The sequence below is a fragment of the Ictidomys tridecemlineatus genome, chromosome 8 (assembly GCF_052094955.1).
Source record: "Ictidomys tridecemlineatus isolate mIctTri1 chromosome 8, mIctTri1.hap1, whole genome shotgun sequence".
NCBI lineage: Eukaryota > Metazoa > Chordata > Mammalia > Rodentia > Sciuridae > Ictidomys > Ictidomys tridecemlineatus.
In genome coordinates, this window is record NC_135484.1 from 140,830,762 (window position 1) to 140,848,710 (window position 17,949).

The following is a 17,949-nucleotide window of genomic DNA, read 5'->3' on the forward strand; positions in this document are numbered from 1 at the left end:
CAAGAAAACAGGGCTTTGAAAAAACAGAAAAGGCAGGACAGAAACCAAGAAATAAAATAAATCACAAAATAATCCCTAAAATTAGTAATTTCAACAAATGTAAATAGATTAAATTCCCAATTTTAAAAATAACCAAAAAGAAAATTACACTTTTAAGTAATTTGACTGCAGAACTGTATTCACTCAATGAAGTGATGGAAAATATTGAAGTTTATCATGAGTTCTGGTTTGAGGAAGCCACAAATTTTGCACCCAAACTTGATATTTTAATGTAATTCCCTGGGAATTCTACAGGCCCAGTGAGGTAACCTGGAATCTCGGCTAACCTCTCAGGGTTACTGTAAAGAAGCCCTAAGTGTTCCCAGAGTGAAGCACCTTACTCAGGAACTTATCTCAGAAAAGTACCTTCAAGGTACAAGCTCTTCAATGCTTATCTCTGGCACCTTCGGTCACGGAACAGCTCAAATTCTACAGGTCAGTGGAACCCCATGCTGACAATGTATGAAAGTAGTGTACCTAATCCCGTCACATTCTCGGCTTCAGTGTGGAAAATAAAATGAAAACCCAGAGGGAAAGACAGAGCCATTTATAGTTTTGAAGAGACCTACTTAAAACCTAATAGAGAAATCCAACAAAAGGATAAAAATCCCATATAAATACTAAACTAGTTTATATTTTAAGGCAATGCAAACTGAAGCATCACTAGAAATAGATGCTATTGAAATTAGTAACTCCACTAGAAAATTCTAACATGTTTCAGAATATGAGAGATCAAGTAGAAGGAAAAAAGGTAACAGTAAAATAGAGAATTTGAGCAATACAAAAAAAAAAATGTTGTTCTAATGAACAAGCAACATCTGGAAAATATGTATACTTTTCAAAAAACATTTACATAAGTTGACCACAGTCTAGGTCTTAAAGCAGTTATCAACGAATTTCAGCAGATCAGTATTATATGTATCTATTCTCTATAATTCCATTAAAGGAAGAATCAATAACCAAAACAGAATTTAAAAATCTGTTAGGAAATGAAGGGGAAAAGCCTCCTGCAGTCAGACAAGAAATCATAATGAATACTGGAAAATACTTAGAATTTAAAATAATTAAATAATTCTATAGTGCTTTAAAATCACAAAATATTACTTCATTTGATCATATCATAATCCCGTGAACTTCAGAGGACCCACAGTATTTCTGTTCAACATAGCAGAAATGTAAATTATGAAATCATTAATATCAATTTTTATATAAAATAAATACATAACAAAAGTAGTTTGGAAAACTGGGAAACAGAAGCAAAAGTGTTCAGCACTAAAAATATCAAAAGGAGGGTAAACGAACCAGCCCTTTTAGAAGTCAGGTTGAATAACAAAATTACAAAGAAAGAACTGAGTATCTTACTGTTTAAAGCTCAAGAACCCCTTGAATTTGTTTTGATCTAAAAGTCTCTTAGATACTTGTGTAATATATACAAACTTACAAGGTAAAGTATTTATTCATGTGAGATTAACAAAAACTATCAGAAAAGTTTTCCTGTGCCAGTTGAGCAACCACAGAGCACGTTCCCACTCACACATACAATCCCGAGTTCTTGGCTACAGCATCTGTTCAATGGTGTGTTGGCGATTAATGGCATTCCGTAAAGTGCCTATGATACAAAGGGAATTTTCATTTAAGGCTCCCCTCCCTTTTTATGTGTGGGATATTTTTGGAAGTTTTTTTTTTTTTTCCATCCACTGAAAGAGAATTAAGAAAATTCCAGCATGCCTTAGTGTCAGCAAGTACTCTTTTTAGTCCAGGTACCAGAGGATGATTGATGAACCTGTCAAGCCTACAGTAGCAGACAGAGAAAGTTGGCAGAAGTTCAGTGTTATTGAAAGAAATCTCAAATACTTATTTCATCTCCTCTATTAACTTTAATCACATTTTCAACATGCAGCCAAGAATGAAGCTTTGACAGTAAGCCATAAGTTTACACAGTCAAGCTTTGTCAATTTTCTGCAGTCGCAACACTGAGATAAGATGAGAAAGTTAGGTATTTTCTTTCTTGTACCTTTCTTGACTGAAAAGCAATGAAAACTATTACAAAGATTTGGCCATACCTCAAATTCATTTTCCATAAATCTCTTGAAATTATTGCATTTACTTTTGCTTGGTTTATGGCAAACAAAATCAACTTAGTTCTTCAATTGTTAAATGCAGAATTTGAAGAATCACAGTGATGACAAAACTGGTACATGTTTCATCATAAAACACCTGCTTATGAGAACAGACGTGAACATTAAAAAGGATTTACATTTAACATGGATCATTTGCCACGTGGACAAACACTTCTGGTTCTTTCAGAGCCAGAATGCTTATATGGTTCCAGAGGGACTCCTTGGCAGAATTTGCTAATTACTCATTAAACAGTTGAACATGTATAGACGTTATTTATCTTATAAAGCTTACCCACAGAAAAATAGACACAAAAATGAGGTAAATACTATGGGCAAGATTGTGGTTCTTGGAAAAAGGCTAAAAACCAAAATATATTTTTGGTAAGCTTTTCCTCCTAAGCATGTTTCAAAAGATGAAAATAGTAAGAGCTGGAAGGCCACAAACTTAACATACACGTCTTGTCCTCCAGGGAAACGAACGGCACTCTGCTGCACTGCAAAATCTGATCTTTCCCAACAGGCAGTACCAGCACCATCACAGCCATCTTTGTCATAGTGGAGACAATGCTTTGATCATTCCCTCTTTTAAATGTGATCTTTGTTCCAAGACCAGCTGTTTGTTTACGTTACTCACGGAATAACACTTTATGCATCCTTAGGTCTCTCACAGCCAGGGAAGCTGTGGGAGGCAGCTATGCTACCTGCCTTTTAAGCTACAGTAATTAACATCAACCCTGTATGAGAATGAGGTGAATGATCCTTCTAAGAAGTCTGTAGTTATAGTTCTCTCAGCTAATGATCAGAAAACAAATCAAATTCTGACAAAGAGTAAATTCATCCCATTTTCCCCCTCTTCTTCCCCATTCAAATGATCATATTTAGGCACTTGAAACAGGAATGGTAGAGCACTCTTCTTCTCTTGGAAATTCAGTCAGGCTCCAGCTGCAGTTTCTCCGTGTGCCACTGAAGAGTGCCACTGAAGGTATTGCTAAGCTTGAAGCAGAGGCTAACTGTTGGTGGGAGTATTTTGTGGAGCAGTCAATGAATTCTCCTCCATTTGTGAATGTTGTTGTTCAAGTTCTTAAAAAGTTGAGAATTTTGCTAGGCCCTTCTCCATCTCAGCATATTGTTCTTTAAGCCTTTCCATGGCTCTTCTGTGTTCTTCATCCACCTCAGCCTGACGGCGGGGTTGTTCTTTCATGAAATCCTCCCACTGGAGTTGATGCTGTTTCTCAGTAGCTATTAAGTGGTCATGATACATCTGAGAAAAGAAAATGTGAAAATCACCTAAGATCTTCTATACAGTTATTTCTATATGCAGATGAGACAAATGTAACTTTATTGCTTGATGTTTGGTTTCTGTAATGATCAACTATAAATCACAATAAGAAAAATTACATTATCATTTTAACATCCAATAAGAATAGGACACATTAGAAACACTGAAGGTTTTTTTTTATTATAACTGAACATGAGTACTCACATTTTTGAAAATTCATAGGTGTTTAGTATCCTTAAATGACAAAAATCCAAGTAATTTTAATACCTCTATTTTTCTCAAGTTCCAAATTACATATACTTTATCAAGTTTAAAGAACATATGCTAAGACAATCATAAGAAATTAAAATGTCTGTCTTACATAATATGTTTTGAGTACAATAGAAGTAATCATAGATCATTAGCTACTGAAGGAGAAATCGAGAAATCTCTTCAGTTCAATTTTAGCCCTTAAAGCAAATCAACATCTAAAACAGGCAAATTAGTGTTTTCTCAAATATTTAAGGTCAAATATGTCAAATATCTAAATTCTTCTTGAGATGGTCCTTAAAATTTCTATAAAGATAAAAGGATTTTTCTTTGGAGCACCACAGCAACAAATAGGGAATACTACTGTAGAAAAACAACAGCAACTTAATTTTCTACCCTGAAAGAAAAACTTCAATTATTATCTTTGAACACACACAACAAAGAATTAAATAAAAAAATGGTATGAAAAGTAACTTTCTATATTTTCTTCAAGTATTCTACATGCATGTTAGAAGTTTTGATGTGGTTTTGATTCCCGCTATGTTCTTTTAAACAAACCAAGGGAAACTGTGACAGAAGCAAACCACAGAAGCCTATAACGCATCTGAAATCACAACTGATTCCTCCATATTAACTCCATAGAGCTCTAATGGAAAGGGACACCTGGTGGGCTCAGAGACTCGACTGGCCACTCAGAGGCTGGAGCCTGAAGCTTGTATATTAGTAGTGGGAATCTGAATAAGTACCAGAGTGGTGGTGGGAAAGGGTTCATATACCAGGGGAAGGGAAACAACTTCAGCACACTCCTTTTTAACTTCTCAGCCTTATGGATTTCAACTCCAAAAAAAAAAGGACAATACATGAAGAGTTTAATTAATTTTTTGGTAGGACTTCTGCCAAAAACTATTAATAGTCTCACAGAAAAGTCACAGATTAAAAACAGAATAAAAATTAAAACTTCATCAATATAGTTATCTTGCTTTAACTTATTTACTTTGTTATTTATCTACTTATTTATTTATGGTTGTGGAGATTTAATCCAGGGACACTCAGCCACTGAGTGTCATCCCCAGCCCTTTTTGTTTTTTAATTTTGAGACAGCCTAAGTTTCTGAGGCTGGCCTTGAACTTGCAATCCTCCTGTCTCAGCCTCCTGAGCTGCTGGAATTACAGGCATGTGCCACAGACATAATTGGCTTAGCTGCTCTTTTGATCTGGTTGATGGCCTGGGTTCCTACTCCTATCAGGCAGCACTTTTTATCCAGAGCAGCTCAATGGAGAAAAATGCAGACTTGGAAACCACATGAATCTCACTTCCAAGTTCTAGCTCACCCATTGCCAGTTGTCTAAAGACACTAAGTTAAAATTTAATCTAAAAATGAGAAAAATATTACTTAGTTCAAAAATAAATAATATTTATGAAGACTAGAGGTAATACATGTCAACTTCCTAGCTCAGTACCTGAGGTGCTTAAGAAAAATTAAATATTATTATATAAATCACAAGCACAGCATCTAGAAGGCAGATCACTCCACTTTTTATCCCCTTGTAGTGAAGTTTTTGTTCTTTAATTAATTAATTAAATTTTTAAAAAAAAATTTTTAGTTCTAGGTGGACATAATATCTTTATTTTATTTTTTTATGTGGTGCTGAGGATCGAACCCAGTGCCTCACGCATGCCAGGTGAGCGCGATACCACCTGAGCCACATCCCCAGCCCCTTTACTTTATTTAACAATATATTCTTGTAATAAATTGAAGCATACAAGTAATGCAAATAAAGTAAGTTTGCCCCTCCCATTTTTCATATTCACTGCATTCCTCCTGGATATAGCCACTGCTGATGAATTGGTTGCCAACAATCAGTGTCTCCATTTTGTACTACAGAACGTTATAACTAAAGACATACACACCCAAGTGGCCTTCCCACATCAGTTATATCACTGCTTTCTCTCAAAGTCCAGGAGACAAGTTGAAAGCTGACAATCCCCAGCCCCAAATGAAAACCCAGTCTTGCTTTCTTCTCCTGAAGTTCCTGAGGTCAGTCCACTTGACCTAATTTCTTAGTCTCTCACCATTAATAATAATAATTGCTATGCATTCTTCATAAAAATTACACACAAAAAAACAGAGAGGTTGACTATATGTTTCCATATTGACAACACTGCAGTCTTCACATATATAAAACTCAGCTACCTGGGAAGAACATCCCCTTGAGACTTAGCTGAGGAACTATGCAGCAGGGTCTTTGAGCTAACAACAACAAAAAAAAGATGTAACAAAGTCCATTGGCAAGAACTGCTGTTTTCAGAAGATTCTGAACCTATTTGGCCTATCACAATTCTAACTAGTTAACTGGTTTTCAGGACTATACCATATGAAAAATCACAAATAAGAAAAAGAAAGAGCTGATAAATGAGATATGAAGAAATGATAGTCAGCCTATGGCAAAGGAGGAGACAGAAAAACCCGAAGCACAGTATTTGAAGGCATTTGGTATAGAAACACAATCCTCTCTCTCTGACCCCAACCCCACTCTCTCTCCATGATATAAAACTTATGCATAGAAGAACATAGAATATATTTTTAAAGATTTTCATCCAAAACAGTTTTTAAAAGTTCTATAAGGGCTCCATGTTTAAGGAAGACAAAAACTTGGGCTTTTTGGTAAAGCTAGCTATATAATATTACAGAGGTTCCTCCAAACATTAAATGTAGAATCACACATGACTCAGTAATTTCACTTTGAGGTCATATCCCAAAGAACAGAGAGCAAGAATGTGAACAGATATTTGCACACTCATGCTTACAGCAGTATTTTCCATAACAGCTCAAAGGTGGAAGCAACCCAAGCACCCATAGACAGGTGGATAGGTGCACAAAATGTGGTCTATACACATAATGGAATAGTTCTTCAGCCTTAAAATGGAACTTAAGTCTGCAACATGCTACAAACACAGATGAGCCTTGGTGATATAATACTAAAGAAACAAACCAGTCACAAAAACCAAAATATTATATGATTCCACTTTGAGCAGCCAAATTCAGAGACAGAAAGTAGAATGGTGGTTCTGAGGAGTGTGGGCAGAGAGAAGTGGGAGTTAATGGTTAGGGGATACAGAATCTCATTAGTTTTGCAAGATCAAAGAGTTTTACCGAGAGTTGGTGGTGATATTACTGCAGCACAACAATGGGAATATATTTAAAGTCACTGCAATGTAAACTTAAAAATATGGTTAGGGGGGAAAAATGGTTAAGAAGGTGAATTTTATGCTGTACATATTTTACCACAATAAAAAAAAATTGAAATCAAGTTTCAGATGAAAACAATTGCATTCTTAAATGGATATATTTGCTTTCTTTTGGGGATAAACTTAGAAAATTCTAAGTTTAAAAGAAAATGAAGAGGAAGTTTATTAGTGAGCTACAACATGCAGCAGAAGTCATAAGCGGCAATGGTGTTATATCTAATTAACATTAGCCTGTACAATGAGTAAATTGTACAAATTAAGTCACAACAGAGAAAGAAATAGTAATAATATACTGAGATACCTATCTATATTTATATCCCATAAAAGATAAATTTAAATAAAAACCAATCCTGAAGCTAAACTATATCTAGAACCAGTTCAATAAATAAAGTCCAAAATACAAAATAAAGAGAGTTTTGCTCACATTAATTAGAATCAGTGAGTCTCAACTGGGGTGGGGGGAGTGTTTCTTTCTCCAGAGATTTTTGGTCATTGTAACAGAGGTCAGGGAGGAGCTACTGGCAGCCAACCCATGGTGCACTGGCAGCAATCCTCAGCAACGGAACAAAGACCTTTCTATCTGGTCCAAAATGTCAACAGCATCGAAGTGAAAAATGCTGGTGTAAGAAACAATTCTGAATAATCCAACTAAGGTTTAAAAAGTATTCTGGAACATATGTCAGCAATATACGTGCTGTTAATTTTACACACACTTTACCCAGGCACAGAAAAAATCTACTTTGGTAAGAAATATCAGTACAAGTGCCAAAAATTATTTTAAAGAGCAGGAAATATTTCTCAGTATTCTCCAAATCTTTTCAAGAATATGGCTTTATATGATCTCATCTCCCTCATGAAAAGAAATTATGAAGAAGCATAACCAAATCTAATAAATATCTGTGGACAAGATCGAAACAGTTACATTTATTTCACTGTCTCTGGCGTGGCTGGACAGCGCTTCAAGAGTGGATGCTGCACATGAACCTAAATTTAAATTATTGATGAAATCAATCACCTTCTGTCTCCTAATGGCCTATTTTTCAGAGCTAGTGAACTTTATAAACCAATTGCATTTCAATTCACTACTTAGTGCTAGCACCCAAAATGTAACCTTTGTATTAGTGGCAGTTCTCAAGACATGTTAAATAAGTAGGGAATGTGCATTTATTGTTCTTCTGAATATACTTTTAGATATCAATTGTGGGAAATGTGATTTGGCTGAATGACGCTTATCAATTTACTTCCGGCAAAATTCCACAAATTGTCTTGGCAAAAAAGAAGTAATGATTAATGGCAATAGTCTATTTTATTCCATCACTACTCCCATCTTTCTTTGCTTTTGAGAGCCTTTCAAATATACAAAATGTGGCCAACAGGATAAGCAAAAGCAACAATTAACATTAGCCTGTAAAATGCAAATAGAAGTCATTTTTGTTTTCTACATATTTCTCTCTCTCTCTCTCTCTCTCTCTCTCTCACACACACACACACACACACACACACACACACACACACACACACACACACACGGAGGTGGACTGTACATATAGTCCAACACCCTGCCATGTGAAAATTTCAGAAAAAGCTAGATATGGCAGTTTTAAAAAATCCTAAAGATCCATACTTCAAATTGTTCTAGTAAGTAGATAAACATTAAAAAAAAATGAAAATTTAAGACACAAGGTTCATTGTCCCACTAAGACTATAAAGAATTTTCACTTTTTGCTGGGCTGTGAAAATGCATCCCTTAAATACCTTTAAGCTGATTAATTTTACTAAACCATCTTGAGAGAAGAAAATCAGGGTGGTTCCTCACTAACAGAGGTTTCACATACTCTACAGTAATTCTCAGTGAAACTCAGCTTTGCAATACATTTAAAAACATTAACTTTAGTATTTTACAAAAATTAGTATAACAACATTCTCAGACATAAAGACAGTTAAGAAATATACTGGTCTAATTTCTTGAGCCACCCCCCTCCCACCTTTTTTGGTCCTCCTTCTTCTTCTGCCCCCTTTCCCTTCTCTATAATGAGGACTGAACTCAGGGACACTTGACCACTGAGCTACATCCCCAGTCCTTTCTATTTTATTTTATTTTGAGACATGGCTCACTATGTTGCTCAGACTGATCTGGGCTCAAGTGATCCTCCTGCCTCAGTCTCCCATGTGCTTGAAGCTTAGGGACTTGTCCAAGGGCTTACAGTCAGCTAATAAAAGAACCAACCATTACAAACAGAAGAAGCCAGATTTTTTTTTTATGCAATCTGGTCATTTTTTTTTCCTATATAGAGAAGGCTAATATGTTAAATATGAATATAATTCAAAGTGATAAGAGGAAATATTCCAATTATGGTTTAAGGGTTCATCCTACTCAAGAATAAAAAGAATTTCTGTTTATCAGAATTGTAACTGCTTTGACATATCTGAAAGACCAACTCAGGTGTGAGTGCAAACTCACCCTAATCTGCTTAAGTCACATTGCAACGTGTCAGAGAAGTAGATGAGGCACAGGATGCTTTTCCATTTTGAAAGCCAAGAGAACTACATGTTAAAATGTACAGCCAGTATTCTATCAGACAGTTATTCTGCTTCTTAATAACAGAAATGTTCCTAGTTCCTCCAGTAACAGATGGCTTAATATAGCATTTTGGCTGGCTCCTCTAATACCTCCAGAAATAACCACCTGATGCTCACACACCAGCTCTATGAGACCACTGCTTTCCTGCATCTTTTGCCCTTGCATAGGTTACATTCCTTCCCTGCACTATCTTTCTTATCATCCAGCAACTGAATTCTTATTGACTGATCAAGGTCAGGCTTGAATGTCACCATCTTCCTAATAAATTATTCCTTTTGCCAAACTGCACAAATTTTTCTTCAACTTGATCACAGTTCTTACTATCCTACATTGTGTTAGCTTTAGGGGTTTGGAGCCCCCCCAACTTTTAACTCCTTGAGTGTAGCGATTGTCTTAAACTTAACAAATTAAAAAACTTTCATAAACAGTGGTGCCTAGCAAGAAGAGGATTAAAAAATCATCTGCTCTCCAGCCTGGTATGACCCACTCAAGCCCCCACGCCTGCCTTCGCAGTTTTTGGAGCATCATGCTGGCACTACACCCCAAAATGGACAGTCCCAACTATGGCCCTTTGACTTGCTATTTCATCCATGTGCTCAGCAGTGACTGTGCTCCCTGACCCTGCCTGCTGGGACCCTACTACCCTTGGGCAGCCTTCCCATCGGTTGAGTCCTTTCAGTAAGACTTAAATCATCCAAATGTTGAATTTTCAAACTTTACATCTGGAATTGAGTACAGAGTATAGAAATTAAAGCCCTGGAAAGATTCATTCCATTATATACTTATGTAGTAACAGATCTGAACTTTGTACTGTGGATTAACTACAACATTTCCAAAGAGATAGAGATAGTAACATTTACTGATATGCACACACGCAAAAAGGAATTGTTTTCAGAGTGACTTAGTATTTTTACATCTCTTAATGTAACTGTAAGGTGTATCTTTACTTAGAGTGATGAATAAGTTACAAAAGCACTTTATGAAAAGTCCAAGTGAAAACACCAAATTATCACAGAAACCTACATTCGTATGCTGTTTTCCACATCTGAATTTAATTAAGATATAATTCAAATAAGCAAAGCACCGCCCATCAAGTGATTCACATACTCCTATGACTATTCATTAAATAACCCATCTGCAGGCATGAATGCTTCCTTTTCTAGAAGAAATATACATAATATAGTCTATGCTTAAGGCTCAAAGGAAAGATTTATATTTCCAATCTGGTAGGTATTTTTTTGCTACATGTAAAACTTCTATTTTCTCTCTTCTTTGTGAGACAAATACCACTTTCAGGGAAAAGGTGAAAATGCTGAAAAGATAAAAAAGAGATCTGCAATTTGAATTATAAAAATATTGATGGTGTGACCATGTGACCACATCTCCTCAACCCATATTCAATAAATTAACTTTAACTCACTGTATAAATCAAAATAATTCAGAGAATTTTCTGATCAAAAGCAATTGCTAATGATATGATGATAATAAACACCCAGAGAGCTGGGTGTTACAGTGCACGCCTGTAAGCCCAGTGACTCAGGAGCTGAGGAAGGAGGATCACAGGAAGAAATTAGTCTCAGCAATTTAGAGAGGCCTGAAGCAATTTAGCGGGACCTAGTCTCAAAAGAAAAAATAAAGAGTTCTTTAGCTGGGCATGGTGGCACATGCCTCTAATCCCAGCAGCTTGGGAGGCTGAGACAGGAGGATCGCAAGTTCAAAGCCAGCCTCAGCAAAAGCAAGGAGCTAAACAACTCAGTGAGACCCAGTCTCTGAATAAAATATAAAAAACAGGGCTGGCAATGTTAACTCAGAGGTTGAGTGCCCTGACTTCAATCCCCAGTAAACCCCCCTCACCCCACAACAAAAGCTAGGGATATAGCTCAGTGGTAGTGTGGATTCAATCAACAGTACCAAAAAAATTAAAAAATGAAAAGAAACATCCAGGAATCACATGTTCATTATCTACTTTTACCTTTCTTCGTTCCTGTTCCCTCTGCTGGAGTCTACAGACGGAGTCATTAGCTGCTTGCACTGAAATAAAACAGACAGTTGGTTTACAATTGTTAGACTTTAGTCAGGAGAGACTGACTTGGGTTCTGTTAATCTCAAGAAACTACAAAAAAACCGATCATTTTGATGGCTGGTGGGTGGCTAAAGGGGAAAAACAAGTTTTGCCAATGTATTTGGGATATTGTAATTAGAATGACCATCATCATTGAACATTGAGATATGCAAGCCAAAGGGCATATGTGTACTGACTTCAATGACAAGTGTCAAGAACAACCTCAGAATTCTCTGATGGCTGCATTCTGAGGAATTATGGCTTTCTCTCATCTCTCCAATTCGCTGACTCCCACCCTTCCTCACCCATACCACCATTTTCTTGCAGGCAGTGCTTCACCTCTAGATAGTTTCAACAACTTTCTACCATTCTTCTCACCCCTGCTCTTTTGTCTTCTAATGCATCCTGGCAGCCAGTACAAGTTTAACTCTCCAGATCATTTCTATTAAGTCATTTCCATTTCTTAAGAACCCAAACTGCTGGTACAGGATGAGTATCCCTAATCTGAAAATCCAAAATCTAAAAGGCTCCAAAATTCAAAACATTTTGAGCACTACCTGGGTGTAGTGATGCACACCTGTAATCTCAGAGCTAGGGAGGCTGAGGCCCTAAGCAATTTAGTGAGATCCTGCCTCAAAGTTAAAATGAATAAATAAAAAGGGCTGGGGATGAGGCTCAGTGTTTAAGTGACTTTGGGTTCAATCCTTGGAACCAAAACAAAACAAAACCCTCTGAGTTCTGACAACACAAGTGGGATATTCTAAATCGACTTTACGCAGTAGGTCTCAGGCAAAATGCAAGCATACTAAAAATACTGCATAAAATTACCTTTGGGCTATACGAATAAGATATATATGAATTAGAGGCGAATTTCCTGTTTAGACTTGGGTCCTATTCCTAAGAAATCATATGTACAAATATTCTGAGATCAATAAAAGAAAAAAAGCCAAAATTCAAAATGATTCTATTACCAAGCATTTCAGATAAGGGATACTCATGTATTCATTACTGAAGTTATTTGAATATTTACTATGTGCCAAGACATGCACTAAGAAATTCACATGCTTGCCAGGTATAGTGGTGCACACCTCAAGAGGCTGAGGCAGGAGGCAGTTGAAAGCTAGCCTCAGCTGAAGTGACACACTAAGCAACTCAGTGAGACCCTGTCTTTAAATGAAATACAAAATAGGGCTGGAGTACCCCTAAGTTCAATCCTTGGTATTCAAAAATGAAATTCACATGCTTTAATCCCCTTAATCCTATTTTTCTCTTAGAAAACAGACCATCCCATTTTATGGATGACACATCTGAGGAACAGAGAGGTGATCCTGTCACTCAAGAAGATCATACAACTAATAAGAACAGGAAACAGCATTTCAAATCAAATCTTTCTGACTCTCAAAAGACTTGGCTCCATACTTCACTGCCTCTTAATATTTCATCAATGAAACCAGTTTCAATTCTTCAGTCATTCAAATTTTTTCATTTACCAGATCTATTATTTCTGTTTACAGGTGTTCTCACTTCACTCAAATAAAGATGTTTGGTATGCAGGCTGAGGAAGCCTTGGTCAGCCCAATCCAGGCTTGAGCTCTTGGTTGTGTGGCTGATCCTGGACATGTTTTCTCAGTCATTCATTCATCAAATATTTACTGAGCATTCACCATGTACCAGCACTGTTCCTGTTGCTGCTCCTATTCCCTTCACACCTTACCTCCTCACTTATAGCATAGCAACCAATAATAGGACTTCAGGACTGACATGATAATTATACCAGATATGCATAATATAACTACTACTACTACAACAAACCACTTACAATGGTTCTTTACACACAAAGCAAGCAGTCAAGAAACTAATACAATATAGGAGAGTAAGAACTGTGATCAAGTTGCAGAGAAATTTGTATAATTTGGCAGAGGAATAATTTTTTAGGATGATGGTGACATTCAAGGCTGACCTTGATTGGTAAATAAGAATTCAGTTGCTAGAAGATAAGGAAGATAGTACAGGGAAGGAATGTAATCTATGCAAGGGCAAAAGATGCAGGAAAGTAGTGGTCTCATGGAGCTGTGTGAGCATCAGGTGGCTTTTTTTGGAGGTGGCAGAGAAGCTGAAATGCTCTATTAAGCAGTCTGTTACTAGAGGCACAAGGAGCATTTCTGTTATTGAGAAGCAGAATAACTGTCTGATAGAATACTGGCTATACATTTTAATATGTGCATGTAAAATGAGCATAACAACTAATAATAGGACTTCAGGACTGACATGATTGTTACATTAGATAACAGCAGACATTATGCTTATAATAATTCAAATACTACTAATAAAATCACCCAAAAAAGCTCTTTGCTCACAGCCATTAGTCCCAAAATGTTATTGTTACTATTATTCTATTTACTGCACTACCCTATTGAAAGTGCTTTCTTTATTCCTTTCCTCTTTTTAAAATGTTTTGTTTCAAAAGCTGAGTTTAAGGTCATTGCCTTCACAAAGCCTTCCTAGATTAGTTATTCTCTATAAAGATTTTTCCTGATTTGAAATTCTTTCATCAGATACACGTGTATGTGTATTCTACCACTTTATCTTGCATTTGCTTAAAATGGAGGTTGATCTAATTGTTTTACAATTATGCCTTCCTACCCCACCCCAGGCTGGGCCCAACTAGGTCACAAGTTCCATAACAGGGCAGGGACTGTGATTCCTTTTTCAGAAAAATGTTAGGCTTCCCCCTCTGGGAATATGGTAAAAGAGGAGAAATTTGTTTTCAAAAAGCTATGTTTTTATCAGCAACCATTAATTTTAATTATTATCAAAGATAATATTTAAGAATTGAAAATTAGGTTCCCAATCATTGTTTTTTCCCTAAAAGAAAAGATGAAAACAAAACAAAATAGGAGTTGATTAGATCTGCCTCCTTTCTGCAGCATTTATTAAGATGACATCATCTTTCCCAAGCAGTGGTTCTATCATTTCCTGTTTTTTTCCCCCTTCCTGGCTCTGTGAACATAACTTAGAAATCCAACTTGCTGTCTTTAGTTGGTTGCCATTTTCAGATCCTTCTGAGCTTACTCTAAGAGTTACAGGACTGTGCCACTTATTTTGTCATTTGTTACATCCTTTAGTTATGACACATCTGACAAAGGCACACTTGTTTCTCAATAGAATTTTCTTTATGTCTGGATAGAACACCCATTTTAAGAAATTTCAGCCCCTGTGAAGTAACACATTTTAACTCATTAGCTACCCAACAGATAAAGTTTCTTTTCTGAATTCTGAAATATGCTTTTGTAAAATCTAAGAAAATCATCTTCCTACACCAAACATTCTCTTCCTTCATAATTACTGACTCCAAGAGGAAAAGGTTCATTTCTAGGAACTTTCCTATCACTTCCACATCTCTTACTGGCTCTACCTAATTCAGTACAAAGAAACTTCCCGGGTGTCTCACTGTTTTAGGAGGTTATGTTGACTTAAAGAATAAAAGGTCAGGAATTTAGCAGATGCCTTTCTCTTAACCAAGATTTTTCAAGGAAGTTAGCACCTTGATAGAGTTATTGTGCCAAACATGCAGCTAGCATTGTCCCGATTTTCCCAACATAAAGGAGAAATTCTATCATGATAATAATTTTGGTTTGGTGTTAGAAGCAGATGTTGGCTCACTCATTCATTTTAATGAAAAATAATTACTGAGCAGCTACAAAGTGCCAGACACAGTCATAGGTCAGACTATAGTGAACAAAAAGTCCCCAAGCTCAAGGAACTTGAATTTCAGTATGGAAAACAGGCAACATGTAGGTAAACATTCAGCATGTCAGCTGGTGAAGGATGATATGGATAAACAAAGCATGGCAGAGAAGCCAGGGAATGCCAAGTGGAAGAGGTGGCCAAGAAAGGTCTCACACTAGCACCTGGGCAGAGACCTACAGCAAATGAGGGTGCTCAGGCATCTGAGAGAAGAGTGTTCCAAGGGAGCAGTAAGTGCAAAGATGCTGAGGAGGGAGGGAGTACGCTCGGTGCATCAGAGGAAAGTGAAAGAGGCCAGTGGCTGGCATGAAGGGAGGGAAAAGGAAATGGTAAGAAATAAAAGTCAGAATGTGGGACATTATGTAGAAACTTCTAGGTCATCATGAAGATTTGGGCTTTTAATCTATGCAAGATGAGGAGATTCTGAGGTCAGTTATGATAAGAACTTAGTTATATAAAAGGATCGTTCAGGCTTCTCTGTGGAGGATGGACTATAGGGAGGAAAAAGAAGAAGTAAAGAGATCAGGTATGAAGTACTAGAGTAATCTACTTAAGGGATGAGAGTGGCTTAAACCAGAATGGTAGCAGTTGGTGAAGTAGCAAGGATGATCAGATTCTAATTAGACTCAAAATTGAACAAAAATAATTTGAAGTTTGGTTCTAAACATATTATAGTGAGATGCTTATCAGACCAGGCAGTTGTATATAGAATTCAGAGGAGTGGCCTAGGTTGAAAACAAAAATATGGCATTATTGATTGGCATGCAGTTGACATTTAAAGCTATGATTCTATATGAGATCACTAAGAAATGAAGTATTGATAGGACAGCAGTTGGGGTAACCCAATGTTAAAGTCAAAGCTCTAAGTGGGAACTACAAAGCTAAGGAGGAGCCTGGGTTAGAAGGGAATCCGAGAGAGAGTGATATCCCAGAGGAAAGGAGGACTTTTATTGGCTGTACAGAAGGTGACGGCCTGAAGCTGAACTTGGGCTCTGGAGTCAGCAGAATTTACTTTGCACTATAGTTCATAGAAACTCCCAAAGAACCAGGAGTGTTAAATCACTACAAATTTCAGTTTCCTCCACTATAAAGTGGGGAGGATAATAAATATTTATTTTACTGGGTTTTATAGTTAAATAAAAAAGAGGTTAAAATTCTAATAGTAAAATAGTATAAAAAAGTTGAAAAAAGGTTAAAAATTCATCGCTTAGTAAATACGAGAAAATTATGACTGTGTACTACAAACACTGAAAAATGGTGACCAAGAATACGAACACAGATTTTAGTAAAGAATCAAGAATACAAATCCCATCTATCCAACTCAGCCCCCAAAAATCAAAATAGGAAAGAGAAAACAAGTTGCCAAAGCCCTTAGAATTCGAATGTACTTTCATTTGTCAAGAAAATAGATGAGGGAGGGGAAAAGGAACATGATATGTGAGAGCATTCATTCTGAAAGAAAACCTAATAAAACTCTTGATAGGTCCTTTGCCATACAAATCAACAACAATGAGTTTAATGAAAGAAATCAAATGTGATGATAAAATACAGAATGAAATAAAAAGTGAGACTGCAGTGCTAAGTAAATAAACTGAGAACTATAATACCATTACAGATATAATAAATGGAAAGGGGAACTTAGTAGTAAGAGGGTGGGGGAGAGAAGTGAGAGGACAGGGACATAGCCCCACCACCCTCCCACTGGGGAGGCGTGCATTCATGCTGCCAACGATGGAAACAATAAAAATAAACAGCAGCAACAACACTGCACCTTCTAAATGTTTTTTATAATTATTCTCCTTAGAATGATTTTTTAGTAACTACTATCTTTTATAGTAAAAACACTTGTTTTAAGGTATTGCCTTCTGTTTTCTTTAGATTTTTGTTGTCAAATGTAAATGAAATAAAAAATTGATACTTCAATTTAAAAATTATACAATCTCATTCTTGCCAAATGTCCTTTCTTCTTTCTTCCTTTCAATCCTTCCCTATCTACTCATCCAATGATGGCTCCTCCATCTATCCTTCTATTGGATTAAACAAGCAGATGTCTGGAATGATCTTCACCAAAGTTGAAAAGCACTTGTTATTTTTAGGTAATTATTTAGTGGGATTTATCGTTTTCCTTTTTCTTCTTCTTCTTTCTTTCTTTTAAAAAGTTCTCAGGGGTGTAATAACACAGGGGTAGATGATGTGCTTTCTTAGCTGCAGGTATAACTCAGGGGTAAATCATGTGCTTACATATGTGAGGCCCTGGGTTTAACTCAGGAGTAGGGGGGAAGGGAGGGAGGGAGGGAGGAAGAGAGAAAGGGAGAAAGAATTTATTTTTTCTTCATTTCTTATCACTTAAAAAGATCCTTTAAAAATAAGAAAAATCACTGTACTTAAAAAGAGAGGGAGAAGGGGAGAGAATATTCTCCAACTTTGGTCATGTAAGGTTATCTGAGGAACAACCTAGAAGCTTTTTGTCCTCCTTACTCTCTAAAATCAAGGACCCTTGACATTGAGGCAAGATCTTCTGACCTCAAACTTGGTGAAATTTATAAGCCTATTGAATAACCAATAAGTGGAACCCAGACACCACTGGTGTATTCAGAATGAGACTATGTAAAGGCAATATTTT

At 36.5% G+C, this 17,949-nt stretch overlaps 1 protein-coding gene across 1 annotated transcript in view; it reads right to left on the reverse strand.

Annotated features, from left to right (window-relative positions):
• Positions 1 to 1,893: 1,893 nt before the first annotated feature.
• The window catches only part of Bloc1s5 (biogenesis of lysosomal organelles complex 1 subunit 5), a 34,968-nt gene continuing 18,912 nt past the window's right edge, over positions 1,894 to 17,949 (reverse strand). The window contains exons 4-5 of the mRNA XM_005327481.3: positions 11,490 to 11,548; positions 1,894 to 3,420 (exon numbers count right to left, since the gene is read on the reverse strand). Of these exons, the coding sequence (XP_005327538.1) occupies positions 3,241 to 3,420; positions 11,490 to 11,548 (239 nt within the window). The 3' untranslated portion in view covers positions 1,894 to 3,240. The remainder of the gene's footprint in view (positions 3,421 to 11,489; positions 11,549 to 17,949) is intronic.